The sequence below is a fragment of the Tachysurus vachellii genome, chromosome 9, assembly GCF_030014155.1.
Source record: "Tachysurus vachellii isolate PV-2020 chromosome 9, HZAU_Pvac_v1, whole genome shotgun sequence".
Taxonomy (NCBI): domain Eukaryota; kingdom Metazoa; phylum Chordata; class Actinopteri; order Siluriformes; family Bagridae; genus Tachysurus; species Tachysurus vachellii.
The window spans coordinates 6,582,546-6,594,901 of NC_083468.1; the positions used below are offsets into that span (position 1 = coordinate 6,582,546).

The 12,356-nt window shown below is 38.8% G+C and overlaps 1 protein-coding gene across 1 annotated transcript; it reads left to right on the forward strand.

Moving 5' to 3' along the window:
- The first annotated feature begins 1,001 nt into the window (after positions 1–1,001).
- Positions 1,002–11,546, forward strand: qpctla (glutaminyl-peptide cyclotransferase-like a). Its single transcript, XM_060877488.1, has 7 exons — positions 1,002–1,598; positions 4,710–4,856; positions 5,312–5,605; positions 7,737–7,898; positions 7,989–8,088; positions 8,842–8,958; positions 10,762–11,546. The coding sequence occupies exons 1-7, from the start codon at positions 1,356–1,358 to the stop codon at positions 10,905–10,907; spliced, it is 1,209 nt and encodes a 402-aa protein (XP_060733471.1). The 5' UTR covers positions 1,002–1,355; the 3' UTR covers positions 10,908–11,546.
- The last annotated feature ends 810 nt before the right edge of the window (positions 11,547–12,356 follow it).

Consider the following 12,356-nt stretch of genomic DNA (forward strand, 5'->3'; position numbering starts at 1 on the left):
CAGGATCATCGGATTTTCCGAATTCACCACAGACCGAACACTAATTCCTTCCTGCTGAAGTCTTCAAATGATCGCTGATTAAGACCCGACCGTTAATTAATTAATTATCACTGATGATTTTACTGATAGCAAGCAGTTATCTTTTGTATATCAGTAAAATCATCAGTTTTATGTTTATAAGCAACTCCTTTGCTCACTGTTTATAAATTTCTGGAGTAGCACGAGCGCCATTTCACATCTAGACACATCACACCATTCTTTCTTTATCTTTCATTCTTTCTATCTTTCATTGTTAACAAGGACACAAAACTGTTCTTCATATTGTGAAACAATGAGCCATGTTAGTAAACAGTCATAAGATTTGAATGTTGAATAAAAAAGGTTTAATAATTATAAATAACTAATTAACAATTTATTTTAGAACATTCAGTTTACTCTGGATTTTTCTGTCTCTAAAGCTAATGAAAACTAGCTGTGTGTGTATATGTGTGCGTTTGTGTGTGTGAAAGTATGTGTTAGCATGTGTGTGTGAGTGTGTGTGTGTGTGTGTCTATGTGTGTGTATGTGTGTGTGTATGTGTGTGTATATGTATGTGTTTGTGTGTATATGTGTGTGTGTTTGTGTGTGTGAAAGTATGTGTTAGCATGTGTGTGTATGTGTGAGTGTCTGTATGTGTGTGTGTGTCTATGTGTGTGTATGTGTGTGTGTGTGTGTATATGTGTGTGTTTGTGTGTGTATGTGTGAGTGTGTATGTGTGTGAGTGTCTATGTGTGTGTCTATGTGTGTGTATGTGTGTGTATATGTATGTGTGTGTGTGTATGTGTGTGTAGTAGTTAACATATATATGTAATACATTATGTAATTACTCCTATGTGGTTTATGGCCGCTTATAAACCGTTCAAAAACACATTACAGTCAAATAAAAATCTTGCTGTTTACTTCCGCCCCCTGTGATGACGTGGCCAGTGGAGATGAACTACGTCACACAGTATAGAAACCCGGAAGTGCAGAAATGTTCAGTAGGACGTCAGTTGTACAGTCAGTCATTTACATGTGGGAAAAGTTTTATTACAAATAAACAAATACATCGCTTTATCAGCGTGAGACATGACAATAAAGCTACGGTGAGTTTGTATCCGACTTAAAGCTACTGTATCGCAGGGAGACTGCAGCTGGACACCAAACACACCCCTTTTCGGGCAAAGTTCACACGTGTTTTCGGGGTCGCGTGTCATTTCACCGTTATGGAGGCGTTGATTAGGGCGTGTTTGTGTTGTAATGCCACGTCTACTGCTGTGTGACAATAATAATAACACGCATCCTGAGTCAGTTTAGTCACGAAGGCGACGGAAACAATGGCAAAAAGTGGCCGGAGGCTCCGACCTGCTCAGGTGAACGGTGGTGCTGGTGGTGTCTCGGTGTCCGGGTGTCCGCCGACCGGAGCGTGTCGCGCTCGTGCCTTCCGCTTGTGTCTTTGGCGCGCGCTGCCGGTGATCCTGATCGTCCTCATGCTGATGTTGGTCATTGGCTCTTACCTGTGCAGCTACCCCAGCATCACTGACAGCCCAAAGTACAGCGCAGATCTGTTTAAGGACAAGGTAAACGTGTGTGTGTGTGTGTGTGTGTGTGTGTGTGTGTGTGTGTGTGTGTCATCACACTGATGCAGAACAGAATGCAAATCTCTTACACTAATCTTTAATGCTATATACAATGCTTTATCCTAGTCAGTATCACGTCATGCGTCCTGAGAGCACGTATTAGACCTGGGGACACGTATATACCTGGGTAATGCATATAAGACCTACAGGAATACATCCTTGGCTGAGATGCCAGTCCATCTCAGGACACCATATATACACATAATCACATATGCATTTACACCAAGGCCATTTAGAGTCACCTGGAATGTAAATCTCTTACACTTTCAATCTTTAATGCTATATACAATGTTTTATCCTAGTCAGTATCACGTCATGCGTCCTGAGAACACGTATAAGACCTGGGGACATGTACAGTCTGTTCCAAATTATTATGCAAATTCTATTTAAGTGTCACAAAGATTAAATATTTTGTTTTTTAGTTTAACTCATGGATGGCATTGTTTGATCACTGAAAACAATCTCGGACACCTGAGATAATTAGATTGCCAGGTGAGCCCAACTGAAGGAAAAACTACTAAAGGAGGGTGTTCCACATTATTAAGCAGAGCACCATTTCCATGCAATATGGGGAAGAAAAAGGATCTCTCTGCTGCCGAAAAGAGTGAAATAGTTCAATGCCTTGGACAAGGTATGAAAACATTAGATATTTCACGAAAACTTAAGCATGATCATCGCACTATTAAGAGATTTGTGGCTGAATCAGAGCACAGACGGGTTTGTGCAGATAAAGGCACATTGAGGAAGATTTCTGCCAGATCCATGCATCAGATCAAGAGAGCAGCTGCTAAAATACCATTACATAGCAGCAAACAGATATTTGAAGCTGCTGGTGCCTCTGGAGTACCATGGACATCAAGGTGTAGAGTCCTCCAGAGTCTTGCAACTGTGCATAAACCTTCTATTCAGCCACCACTAAATAATGCTCACAAGCAGAAATGGCTGCATCGGGCAGAAAAATACATGAAGACTAATTTTCAAACAGTCCTGTTCACTGATGAGTGCCGTGCAACCCTGGATGGTCCAGATGGATGGAGTAGTGGATGGTTGGTGGACGGCCACCCTGTTCCAACAAGGCTGTGACGTCAGCAAGGCAGTGGTGGAGTCATGTTTTGGGCCAGAATCACGGGAAGAGAGCTGGTCGGCCCCTTTAGGGTCCCCGAAGGTGTAAAGATGACCTCTGCAAAGTATGTGGAGTTTTTGACTGACCACTTTCTTCCCTGGTACAGAAGGAAGAACTATGCTTTCCGTAATAAAATCATCTTCATGCATGACAATGCACCATCTCATGCTGCAAAGAATACCTCTGCATCATGGCTGCTATGGGGGTAAAAGGAGAAAAAGTCATGGTGTGGCCTCCATCTTCCCCGGACCTCAATCCTATTGAGAACCTTTGGTAATCCTCAAGCAAAAGATCTATGAGGGTGGGAAGCAGTCTACATCCAAACATCAGCTCTGGGAGGCTATTCTGACATCTTGCAAACAAATTCAAGCAGAAACTGTCCAAAAACTCACAAGTTCAATGGATGCAAGACTTGTGAAGCTGCTATTAAATAAGGGGTCCTATGTTAAAATGTAACGTGACCTGTTAAAATGTTTAGAAAGTTAAAATGTTGTTATAAGTTTGAAATAGCTTTTGATTTCAGTAAATATGCTGCAAACACAACAAATGACATACTTTACATACTATAAAGTGTTTTGAAACTTACTGTGCGTAATAATTTGGAACAGTGCATTGTAAGTGTTTTATGTTTAAAAAAATACTGTTATCATTAGGAGGTTTGTTCAATAACATTTGAATTGTACTCTTAATAGTTGATAACAAGAGAATTATGCTGACTGTTATTTACATCAATTATTTAGGTAAATGAGAAAAATATCATTTGCATAATAATTTGGAACAGAGTGTATATATACCTGGGTAATGCATATAAGACCTACAGGAATACATCCTTGGCTGAGATGCCAGTCCATCTCAGGACACCATATATACACATAATCACATATGCATTTACACCAAGGCCATTTAGAGTCACCTGGAATGCAAATCTCTTACACTTTCAATCTTTAATGCTATATACAATGTTTTATCCTAGTCAGTATCACGTGTCGTGCCCTGGGAACACGTATAAGACCTGGGAACACATACTGTATATACCAGAGCAATGCATATAAGACCTACAGGAATACATCCTTAGCTGAGATGCCAGTAAATCTCAGGACACTATATATAAATACAATCACATATGCATTAACACCAAGGCCATTTAGGGTCACCTGGAATGCAAATCTCTTACACTCCCAATCTTTAATGCTATATACAATGCTTTATCCTAGTCAGTATCACGTCAAATGTCCTGGGAACACATAATGCATATAAGACCTACAGGAATACATCCTTGGCTGAGATGCCAGTTTGTCTCAGGGCACCACATACATATAATCACATATTCATTAACACCAAGGCCATTTAGTGTCACCTGTTCAGCTAACTGCATGTTCTTCAGAGCCGGGAGAAACTGGAGAATCCAGAGGAAACCAAACTGCAAGCAGACAGTAACCTGAGATCAGGATTTAACTGATGAGCCACTATAGCCCAAATGAAAATATGAACCTAACAAGTAAACGATAAAATACTCTTATATTTCCACCTTTTTGCGTAGTGGTCTTAAAAAGAGAATGCATGTTAATGCACTAAACCTACTAGGCTTATAGAAACACCAGTTATTTGATTTGAAAAGAAGTGCAGTAGGCAACATTAGTTACATTAGTCGTGTAGACTTGCTCTGAAAATATATAAAGTTTGGTTTGTAGTTTCCGTTAGCTTTTCTCCTTGTCAACCTCATTTTCTTCACGATAAGCATATCAGATGATACCAGTATTAGCATCAATGCATCCATGCTAATACTTCCTATAGATTCCTTCCTGTATGTTTTGCTAACAAATAAGCCATATGTTTGAAATGCTTTCTTTTATGTGTCTTTAGAAGTCCAGAGATTTGGACTAATGGAATTAAACTATCTCTGCTTCTAAACTATTTTTTCTATGTAGCTCTCCCACAAGCCCAGGAAGTTACCTCTGGCTCAGGTGCGTAAGCTTGCTGCTCAGGTCGATAGCACTCGACTTTGGGAGACCCACCTGCGGCCCATACTGATCGAGAGGGTTCCAGGTACAGCAGGGAGCAAAGCTGTACTCCAGGTGAGATGCCAAAAACTTTACCTTCATTTTCTGCCTTTTTTCTATAAATTCCTATCTTTCCAATCACATTTTTGTCTCCTCTCAAGCACTCAACAACTCCTACTCAAGAGTCTTTAATATAGAGCCAGGCTAATCTTATCTAATGCAAAGCAGAAAGCACTCAGAACTTCAGGCCAAGTTCTCAGAGTTCTCCCTATCTTTGAAAGCTCCTAAATTATTTTAGTATATCAGTTAAGGTTCCGCTGTGTACCACAAATAATGCTAAGCTCCAATCTTTCCTCTTATTTCCTGCCATCAAATCTCTGATCCATTACCTTGAAAACAATTTTATCCAACACCGAAATCTCTCCATAAATTCCATAGAAATAGAGCTTTGGAGACCTTAGAGGACATTGTAGATTTATTACTGCACATGTGATTCACACTGTTCTCTCCTCATTCCCTAATGTGTTCAGCACATCGTCTCCCAGCTGCGTTCCCTCTCTGCAGGCTGGACTGTAGAGGAGGACTCGTTCCAGTCATCTACTCCGAAAGGACCCGTGACCTTCAGTAATATCCTGGCTGTACTTGACCCCTCTGCCCCCCGCAGGCTCCTCTTTGCCTGCCACCATGATTCCAAAATCTTACCCCGAGACCCCAAAGACCCACAGCGAGTGTTTATTGGAGCTAGCGATTCAGCCGTACCCTGTGCCATGCTGCTAGAGCTTGCATCAGCGCTGGACACAGAGCTTAAATCCCTGAAACAGCAGGTAAACTTTTTCTAGAATATCAGGATCCGTAGTGAACACACAGGAAGCTTGTGTAAAGATCTGTATGGGAGATATGGGAAATATTTGGATGTTGCATATGTGTTATCCAGTCAAATTCAAGGTGGAGGTAATGGAAAGTAGTTGTGATTGTGATAATGTTTTTGTAGCTATTGTCCTATTATTTAAAAAATAGTCCCAATGTGCCTGTCAGTCCCCTGTGCCTGTTTATACAGTAGCCACACCTAAGTACCTGTTAGTTCTATTTAAGGAGGCCTGGTCTCTGTGCTTGATCATTAAAAAATTATGTGTATGTTAGTTTAAATAAAAAGGCGTGGCTTCTGTGTCTGTTAGTTTCAGTTAGAAGGCGTGGCTTCTATGTCTTATAAAAAGATGTGGCTTCTGTGTGTTAGTTTTTTTAAAGGCGTGGCTTCTGTGTCTGTTAGTTAAAAAAGGCACGGCTTCTGTGTGTTAGTTTTTTTAAGGCGTGGCTTCTGTGTCTGTTAGTTTTTTAAAAGGCGTGGCTTCTGTGTTAGTTATTTTTTAAGGCGTGGCTTCTGTGTCTGTTAGTTTTTAAAAAGGCGTGGCTTCTGTGTGTTAGTTTTTTTTAAGGCGTGGCTTCTGTGTCTGTTAGTTAAAAAAGGCATGGCTTCTGTGTGTTAGTTTTTTTTAAGGTGTGGCTTCTGTGTTTGTTAGTTAAAAAAGGCATGGCTTCTGTGTGTTAGTTTTTTTTAAGGCGTGGCTTCTGTGTCTGTTAGTTTTTAAAAAGGCGTGGCTTCTGTGTGTTAGTTTTTTTTTAAGGCGTGGCTTCTGTGTCTGTTAGTTAAAAAAGGCATGGCTTCTGTGTGTTAGTTTTTTTTAAGGTGTGGCTTCTGTGTTTGTTAGTTAAAAAAGGCATGGCTTCTGTGTGTTAGTTTTTTTAAAGGCGTGGCTTCTGTGTCTGTTAGTTAAAAAAGGCACGGCTTCTGTGTGTTAGTTTTTTTAAGGCGTGGCTTCTGTGTCTGTTAGTTTTTTAAAAGGCGTGGCTTCTGTGTTAGTTATTTTTTAAGGCGTGGCTTCTGTGTCTGTTAGTTTTTAAAAAGGCGTGGCTTCTGTGTGTTAGTTTTTTTTTAAGGCGTGGCTTCTGTGTCTGTTAGTTAAAAAAGGCATGGCTTCTGTGTGTTAGTTTTTTTTAAGGTGTGGCTTCTGTGTTTGTTAGTTAAAAAAGGCATGGCTTCTGTGTGTTAGTTTTTTTTAAGGTGTGGCTTCTGTGTTTGTTAGTTAAAAAAGGCATGGCTTCTGTGTGTTAGTTTTTTTTAAGGCGTGGCTTCTGTGTCTGTTAGTTTTTAAAAAGGCGTGGCTTCTGTGTTAGTTATTTTTTAAGGCGTGGCTTCTGTGTTTGTTAGTTAAAAAAGGCGTGGCTTCTGTATGTTAGTTTTTTTTAAGGTGTGGCTTCTGTGTCTGTTAGTTAAAAAAGGCATGGCTTCTGTGTGTTAGTTATTTTTTAAGGCGTGGCTTCTGTGTCTGTTAGTTTTTAAAAAGGTGCGGCTTCTGTTTTAGTTATTTTTTAAGGCGTGGCTTCTGTGTCTGTTAGTTAAAAAAGGCGTGGCTTCTGTGTCTGTTAGTTAAAAAAAAGCATGCTTCTGTGTCTGTTAGTTGTTTTTTAAAAAGGCGTGGCTTCTGTGTCTGTTAGTTAAAAAAGGCGTGGCTTCTGTGTCTGTTAGTTGTTTTTTTAAAAAGGCGTGGCTTCTGTGTCTGTTAGTTGTTTTTTTAAAAAGGCGTGGCTTCTGTGTCTGTTAGTTGTTTTTTAAAAAGGCGTGGCTTCTGTGTCTGTTAGTTTCAGTTAGAAAGTTGTGGCTTCTGTGTCTGTTAGTTTCAGTTAGAAAGTTGTGGCTTCTGGGCCTTCTCATAGCATGCTGTCTCATAGCATGTATGTCTGTGTGTACTTTTGGAGACCAAATAATCAGTAAATATACTAGTGTCCTTGGGCTGGTAGTTATAATTTTGTCCTTGGCATCGCCACTTTTAGCTACAGTAATAATACACATAGCAAAATTCAGTAATTTATGTTTTTACTCAGAACTCATACACGCAGATGGGATACGCAAATACACCATTGTGCTGAGTTGACCAACCCCTCTTTCCCTTCATGCAGAGGTCTGCGTTGACGCTGCAGCTTGTCTTTTTTGACGGAGAGGAGGCGTTTGAGGAATGGACAGATACAGACTCTCTGTACGGCTCACGTCATCTGGCTGAGCTCATGGCTCACATGCCTCATCCTCCAGGCTCCACACACACCACACAGCTGCAGGCAGTGGTGAGCCCACCACCCTCATTTTTAATACCCACACAATAAGTCGTATCGATTTAATGGGAATCAATACATTTTGTATTGTGTGTCTTTCAGGATCTATTTGTGCTGCTGGACTTACTCGGAGCTGCAGAGCCTCTGATTGTCAATCATTTTGATAACACAGCTCACTGGTTTGATCGTCTTATTGCTGCAGGTCAGCAGTTTCTCTGTCCTCTTTTCCTCTCTCATGCTTTATAAACACATCAATCAAGTACATACGATTGAGCTGTGCTGCAGTTTTTTTGTGTTTCCCTAAGCCCAAAATAAACCAGAAATTTCATGGTCATTGCAGAATTTTCTGAAGTATAAGACACAACTAATGTGCTGTGCTGATTATTTTCCCTGAAGAGGTCAAGAGATCTAAGTGGAATACACCGCAGGTTTTGCTTTTTATGCCGAGACATTTTCCACATGCGACTAATGAAAAACAAATCGTGTATCGTTTGTAATGTTCTAGCAATTTTGTGGGAAAATTACATATGGAATAATTGTAATTCCCTGCTATTTCATGTTCATAGCAATGCAAGAAATATGCAGTAAAGTTTTTTGCTTTTCGGTCTGACATGTTGTTTGTCACAGATAAAAACCAGCCCTGTTTGCGTGTTTCCTTACTAGTGTGTTTACTTTTTGCTTGAGCATGAAATCTTCTTCATATGCTATAGTACAAGTTGCACTGCTTTGCCAGGCAGTTCTGTGTAATGTTATATAATGACAACTGGGACAATTTAATTTTTATTTTATGTTGAGTGCTTTTAATATTCAGTCTTATTAAGTAGGCATTAGGATAAAGCAAAAACAAGAATAGAAACTTTAACACTCTTGTGCTGTTTAGTGCTTCAAGAATCTGGCAACCCTGTACCTTAGGTCTGCTTTTTTAGTTTTCATTAGATTTCTTTCATTGTTTTAGAGAGGAGGCTGCAGCGCCAGGGCTTACTGTCATCACAAGGTTCAGAAAAAAACTACTTCAGGAAAGACGTTTATCTGGGACCAGTGCAGGATGACCATGTTCCATTCTTGCTTCGAGGTGAGTGGCAACACACACACACACACACTAACCTAAGCCTAACCTTAACCAATCTCTAAAAGGATTTCAGAATTTTCATGCTCAATTTTTCTGCAGCATTTTATTTAATTTGTGAATTAAGTTGCTGAGTGTTGTTGATTTGCAAATCAACTTAAATAAATTGGTGAAATTACAATTGCATTAAACTCGTTTCAGTGAGCACACATGTAAAAACTTTGTAATAGCTGTACTCATGTGTATCGAAGAGGGCTTTTCACATGAAGCATCTTGGCCTGAAGCTGCAAAAATATGCAAATTCTTCTGAATATCAGAGAAAACAACTGAAAAGAAAAAAAAGAAAAAAGAATACTAGACATTACTAATAATCTAGTCTTTAATATTTTACTGATGACCTCAAATGGAAGGCCATAGAACTTGTTTTTTGTGTATTTACAGCCCAAACATATGAATTTCAGCATGTAAAATGACATTGTCCTTACATCATCCTGTAAGTCACTGCTGCTGGACTTTCTCGCTGTCCACTTGATAGCAAATAAGTAAAGTGAACTAAAATCCGAGGTCAACAACATCATAACTGAGAGGTTTCCCTATTTTACTCAAACTCCATGCTTAAGTCTGTAGTTCCAACTGAAGTCTGAATACTTGTGTGCCTGGAAATAAAATTGGGCCAAAAAAGTCCCACTGAGATAAAAAAAAATCTCTTCTTCCAGGGCGTTTCACATAAAAGAACAGTTTCACACATTAAAACATTTACAATAACATCAATAATATCAATAACACATTTCATATAGGGTCAAGAAATCTGTGAAACAGCAACAAGTTTCCTTTGTGTTGGTAGAAGAACTTTAAAGGAATACTTTTTAAAGGTATAGCTTGCCTGTGTTTTGGCAATACGTAGATAAAAAGAAGATTCTCGCCAAGCATGGATGTCTCATACAGTTTTACAAATATGATATAAATATTATCTAATAATATATTTGCCTGTATAATTGACTAAAAAATTCTTATCCATTTCATTCGCATATAACTTTTAGATCTTCTCGGTTGTAATATTTGCAATATTACTTTATTGCTGCCAATTTAATCAAATTGTTGAGTTGGTAAAACCTGCATTTACATTTCTTTAGCTGAAGATATTAACCCGAATCGATTTCCAGTTTAGACAGGATACGATTAAGCTGTTGAAGATTCATTCTGTGTTCAATGTAGCTTTGAAGCAGGTCGTCAAAACTCAGAATTCGGCCAAGAGTGTTGAAGCTATAAAGTGGTAAAAATGGCGGATGCCTCCATGTTTTTTTTTTATTAGCAACAATCTATCCAGCTAACTGTGTTCCTAACTGCAAAACAGCAAGCTTTACAATGTTACAGTTTTAACAAGCGAATATGTCCGTAGGTTGATTTAGTTAAAGCAAATATGTATGTGTATATATTATATATATATATATATATATATATATATATATATATATATATAATATAGCATAGCTGGTTTAAAATTAAGAAGCACAATGTTGTTTACTGCTGATGCTGTTAGCACCCACGTTGATTTGCCGTCACTTGCCGAACTCAGAGTTGAATTCTAAGTCCACTCGAGGGAGCACTCGAGTTCATAAGTTCATTTAATAATGTATAAGTTCATTTTAGCACAGGACAGTCTTTAGGATTACAGCAGCATTTGTTTAAAGGTACAAATCTGCAGCATCAAGGTGAGATTATCTACTGAAACAAAGGTGATACCTTTTTTACAGGAAATCTTTTGAAGGCTTTAGTAACATTTCTAACCATGTGCCTGCCGACCCCCAGGTGTACCGGTGCTGCACTTGATCTCAACACCATTCCCTCCATTCTGGCACACGCTCGAGGACACAGAGGAGAACATGCACCGGCCCACAGTCGAGAACCTCACCAAGATTCTAGCCATCTTCCTGGCTGAATACCTGCACCTCTGAGCCGACTTAGACTCTCCTTCTAAACACACGTGTATGAAGTGACGCACTGTATGTTACATACTGGACAATAGCGATGATGTAATACATCAAGGTCACATACAGGCACAGCATCTGCTGTGGAAATGTGGTATGATTATTTTTATTATTCTATCTGCTGAAACAAGAGCCATAAACACACATGCTTTGGCAGCTGATCGGGTCAATATCCACGCTAAAAAAGCAGACATGCAGACCGTGGTGAGCCTGCAAAAGTTTGAGCCATTAATTGCTAACCTGTTGCTTGGACAGTGCTGGTTAGATTTGAATGTATCTTAATAATAAATTTTGTTATTAAGATATCAGCAGGACCTGTGAGATTGAGAGCGACCTCATATTCCAGTTTCGGTGAAATAGGAATATCTGAAGCTGGTTTTAAACCCGTTCTCAGTACCAAATTATCATGTACTTACTGAGACCATGTGCTGTTGCCTAATCTGGAACTGTTATGCATGTTTCCATTTAAATGAATTTAATAGGAACTGAGGAACAGAAACCCTGCAAATAAATAAACAGAATGTAAGCTAGACTGCTAATGCTATCAAATTTTTATTTGAGCAGCTACACACTTAAAATAAAAAGCAATAAATCATCTGCTCTGTAGTTACTGTCTACGGTTATTCCTTTATGATATGTACAGGCCATAACCAAGCTTTAAATGGTCAAATACCTCAAACGTCACAAACCTCACAACTTCAGGGTCCATGCTTCGAAGTTGAGTTCTCACAGTAGCCGTGTAGGATTCATCTGGATTTTCTGGTTCCTCCCAAAAACATGCAGGTAAGTGAATTGGCTATGATAAAGTTGTTAATGAGTGTGTGAGTGTGTATTCATGGTTACTTGTGATGAATTAGGTGTCCCATTCAGAGTGTATTCCTGACACGTACCTGGTGTTCCTTGGGAAAGGCTTCCGATCCTCTGCGACTCAAAATCTGATGGAAATGGATCTGCAAATGGATTATTTATATGGAAAAGCCACAGCTTCCATAAAAAAGAAATATGCTTCTGAATTTTAATTAATAATTTGACACTAATGTTTGAAAGTTTTCTGCTGCATGTAATCTCTGCTGTATCCAGATAAACAAGAATTTGTCAAATTACAAAAAAAAATCCTTAAAACATTCGTCTATTACTTCAAAAGTGTTTTCAAAGTAGATTTTTATCTATACTTGGTAAAGCAATGTGTAAGTGTAATAATATCTGAAGTAATGAAATGGAAAAAGGCATGTGATCATATGAAGCTTCCATATCATGATAATTGCAATATTTATATCATAATGACTTTGTATTTTTAGTTCTTCACCACTATTATTATTACAACAAATAGAACATTTTTTCTTTAATGGAGACCTTCCTGTTCACTTAGTAATAAGAAGGACTAGATTTGAAGAAGCTTTCCAGTCAACATTATTG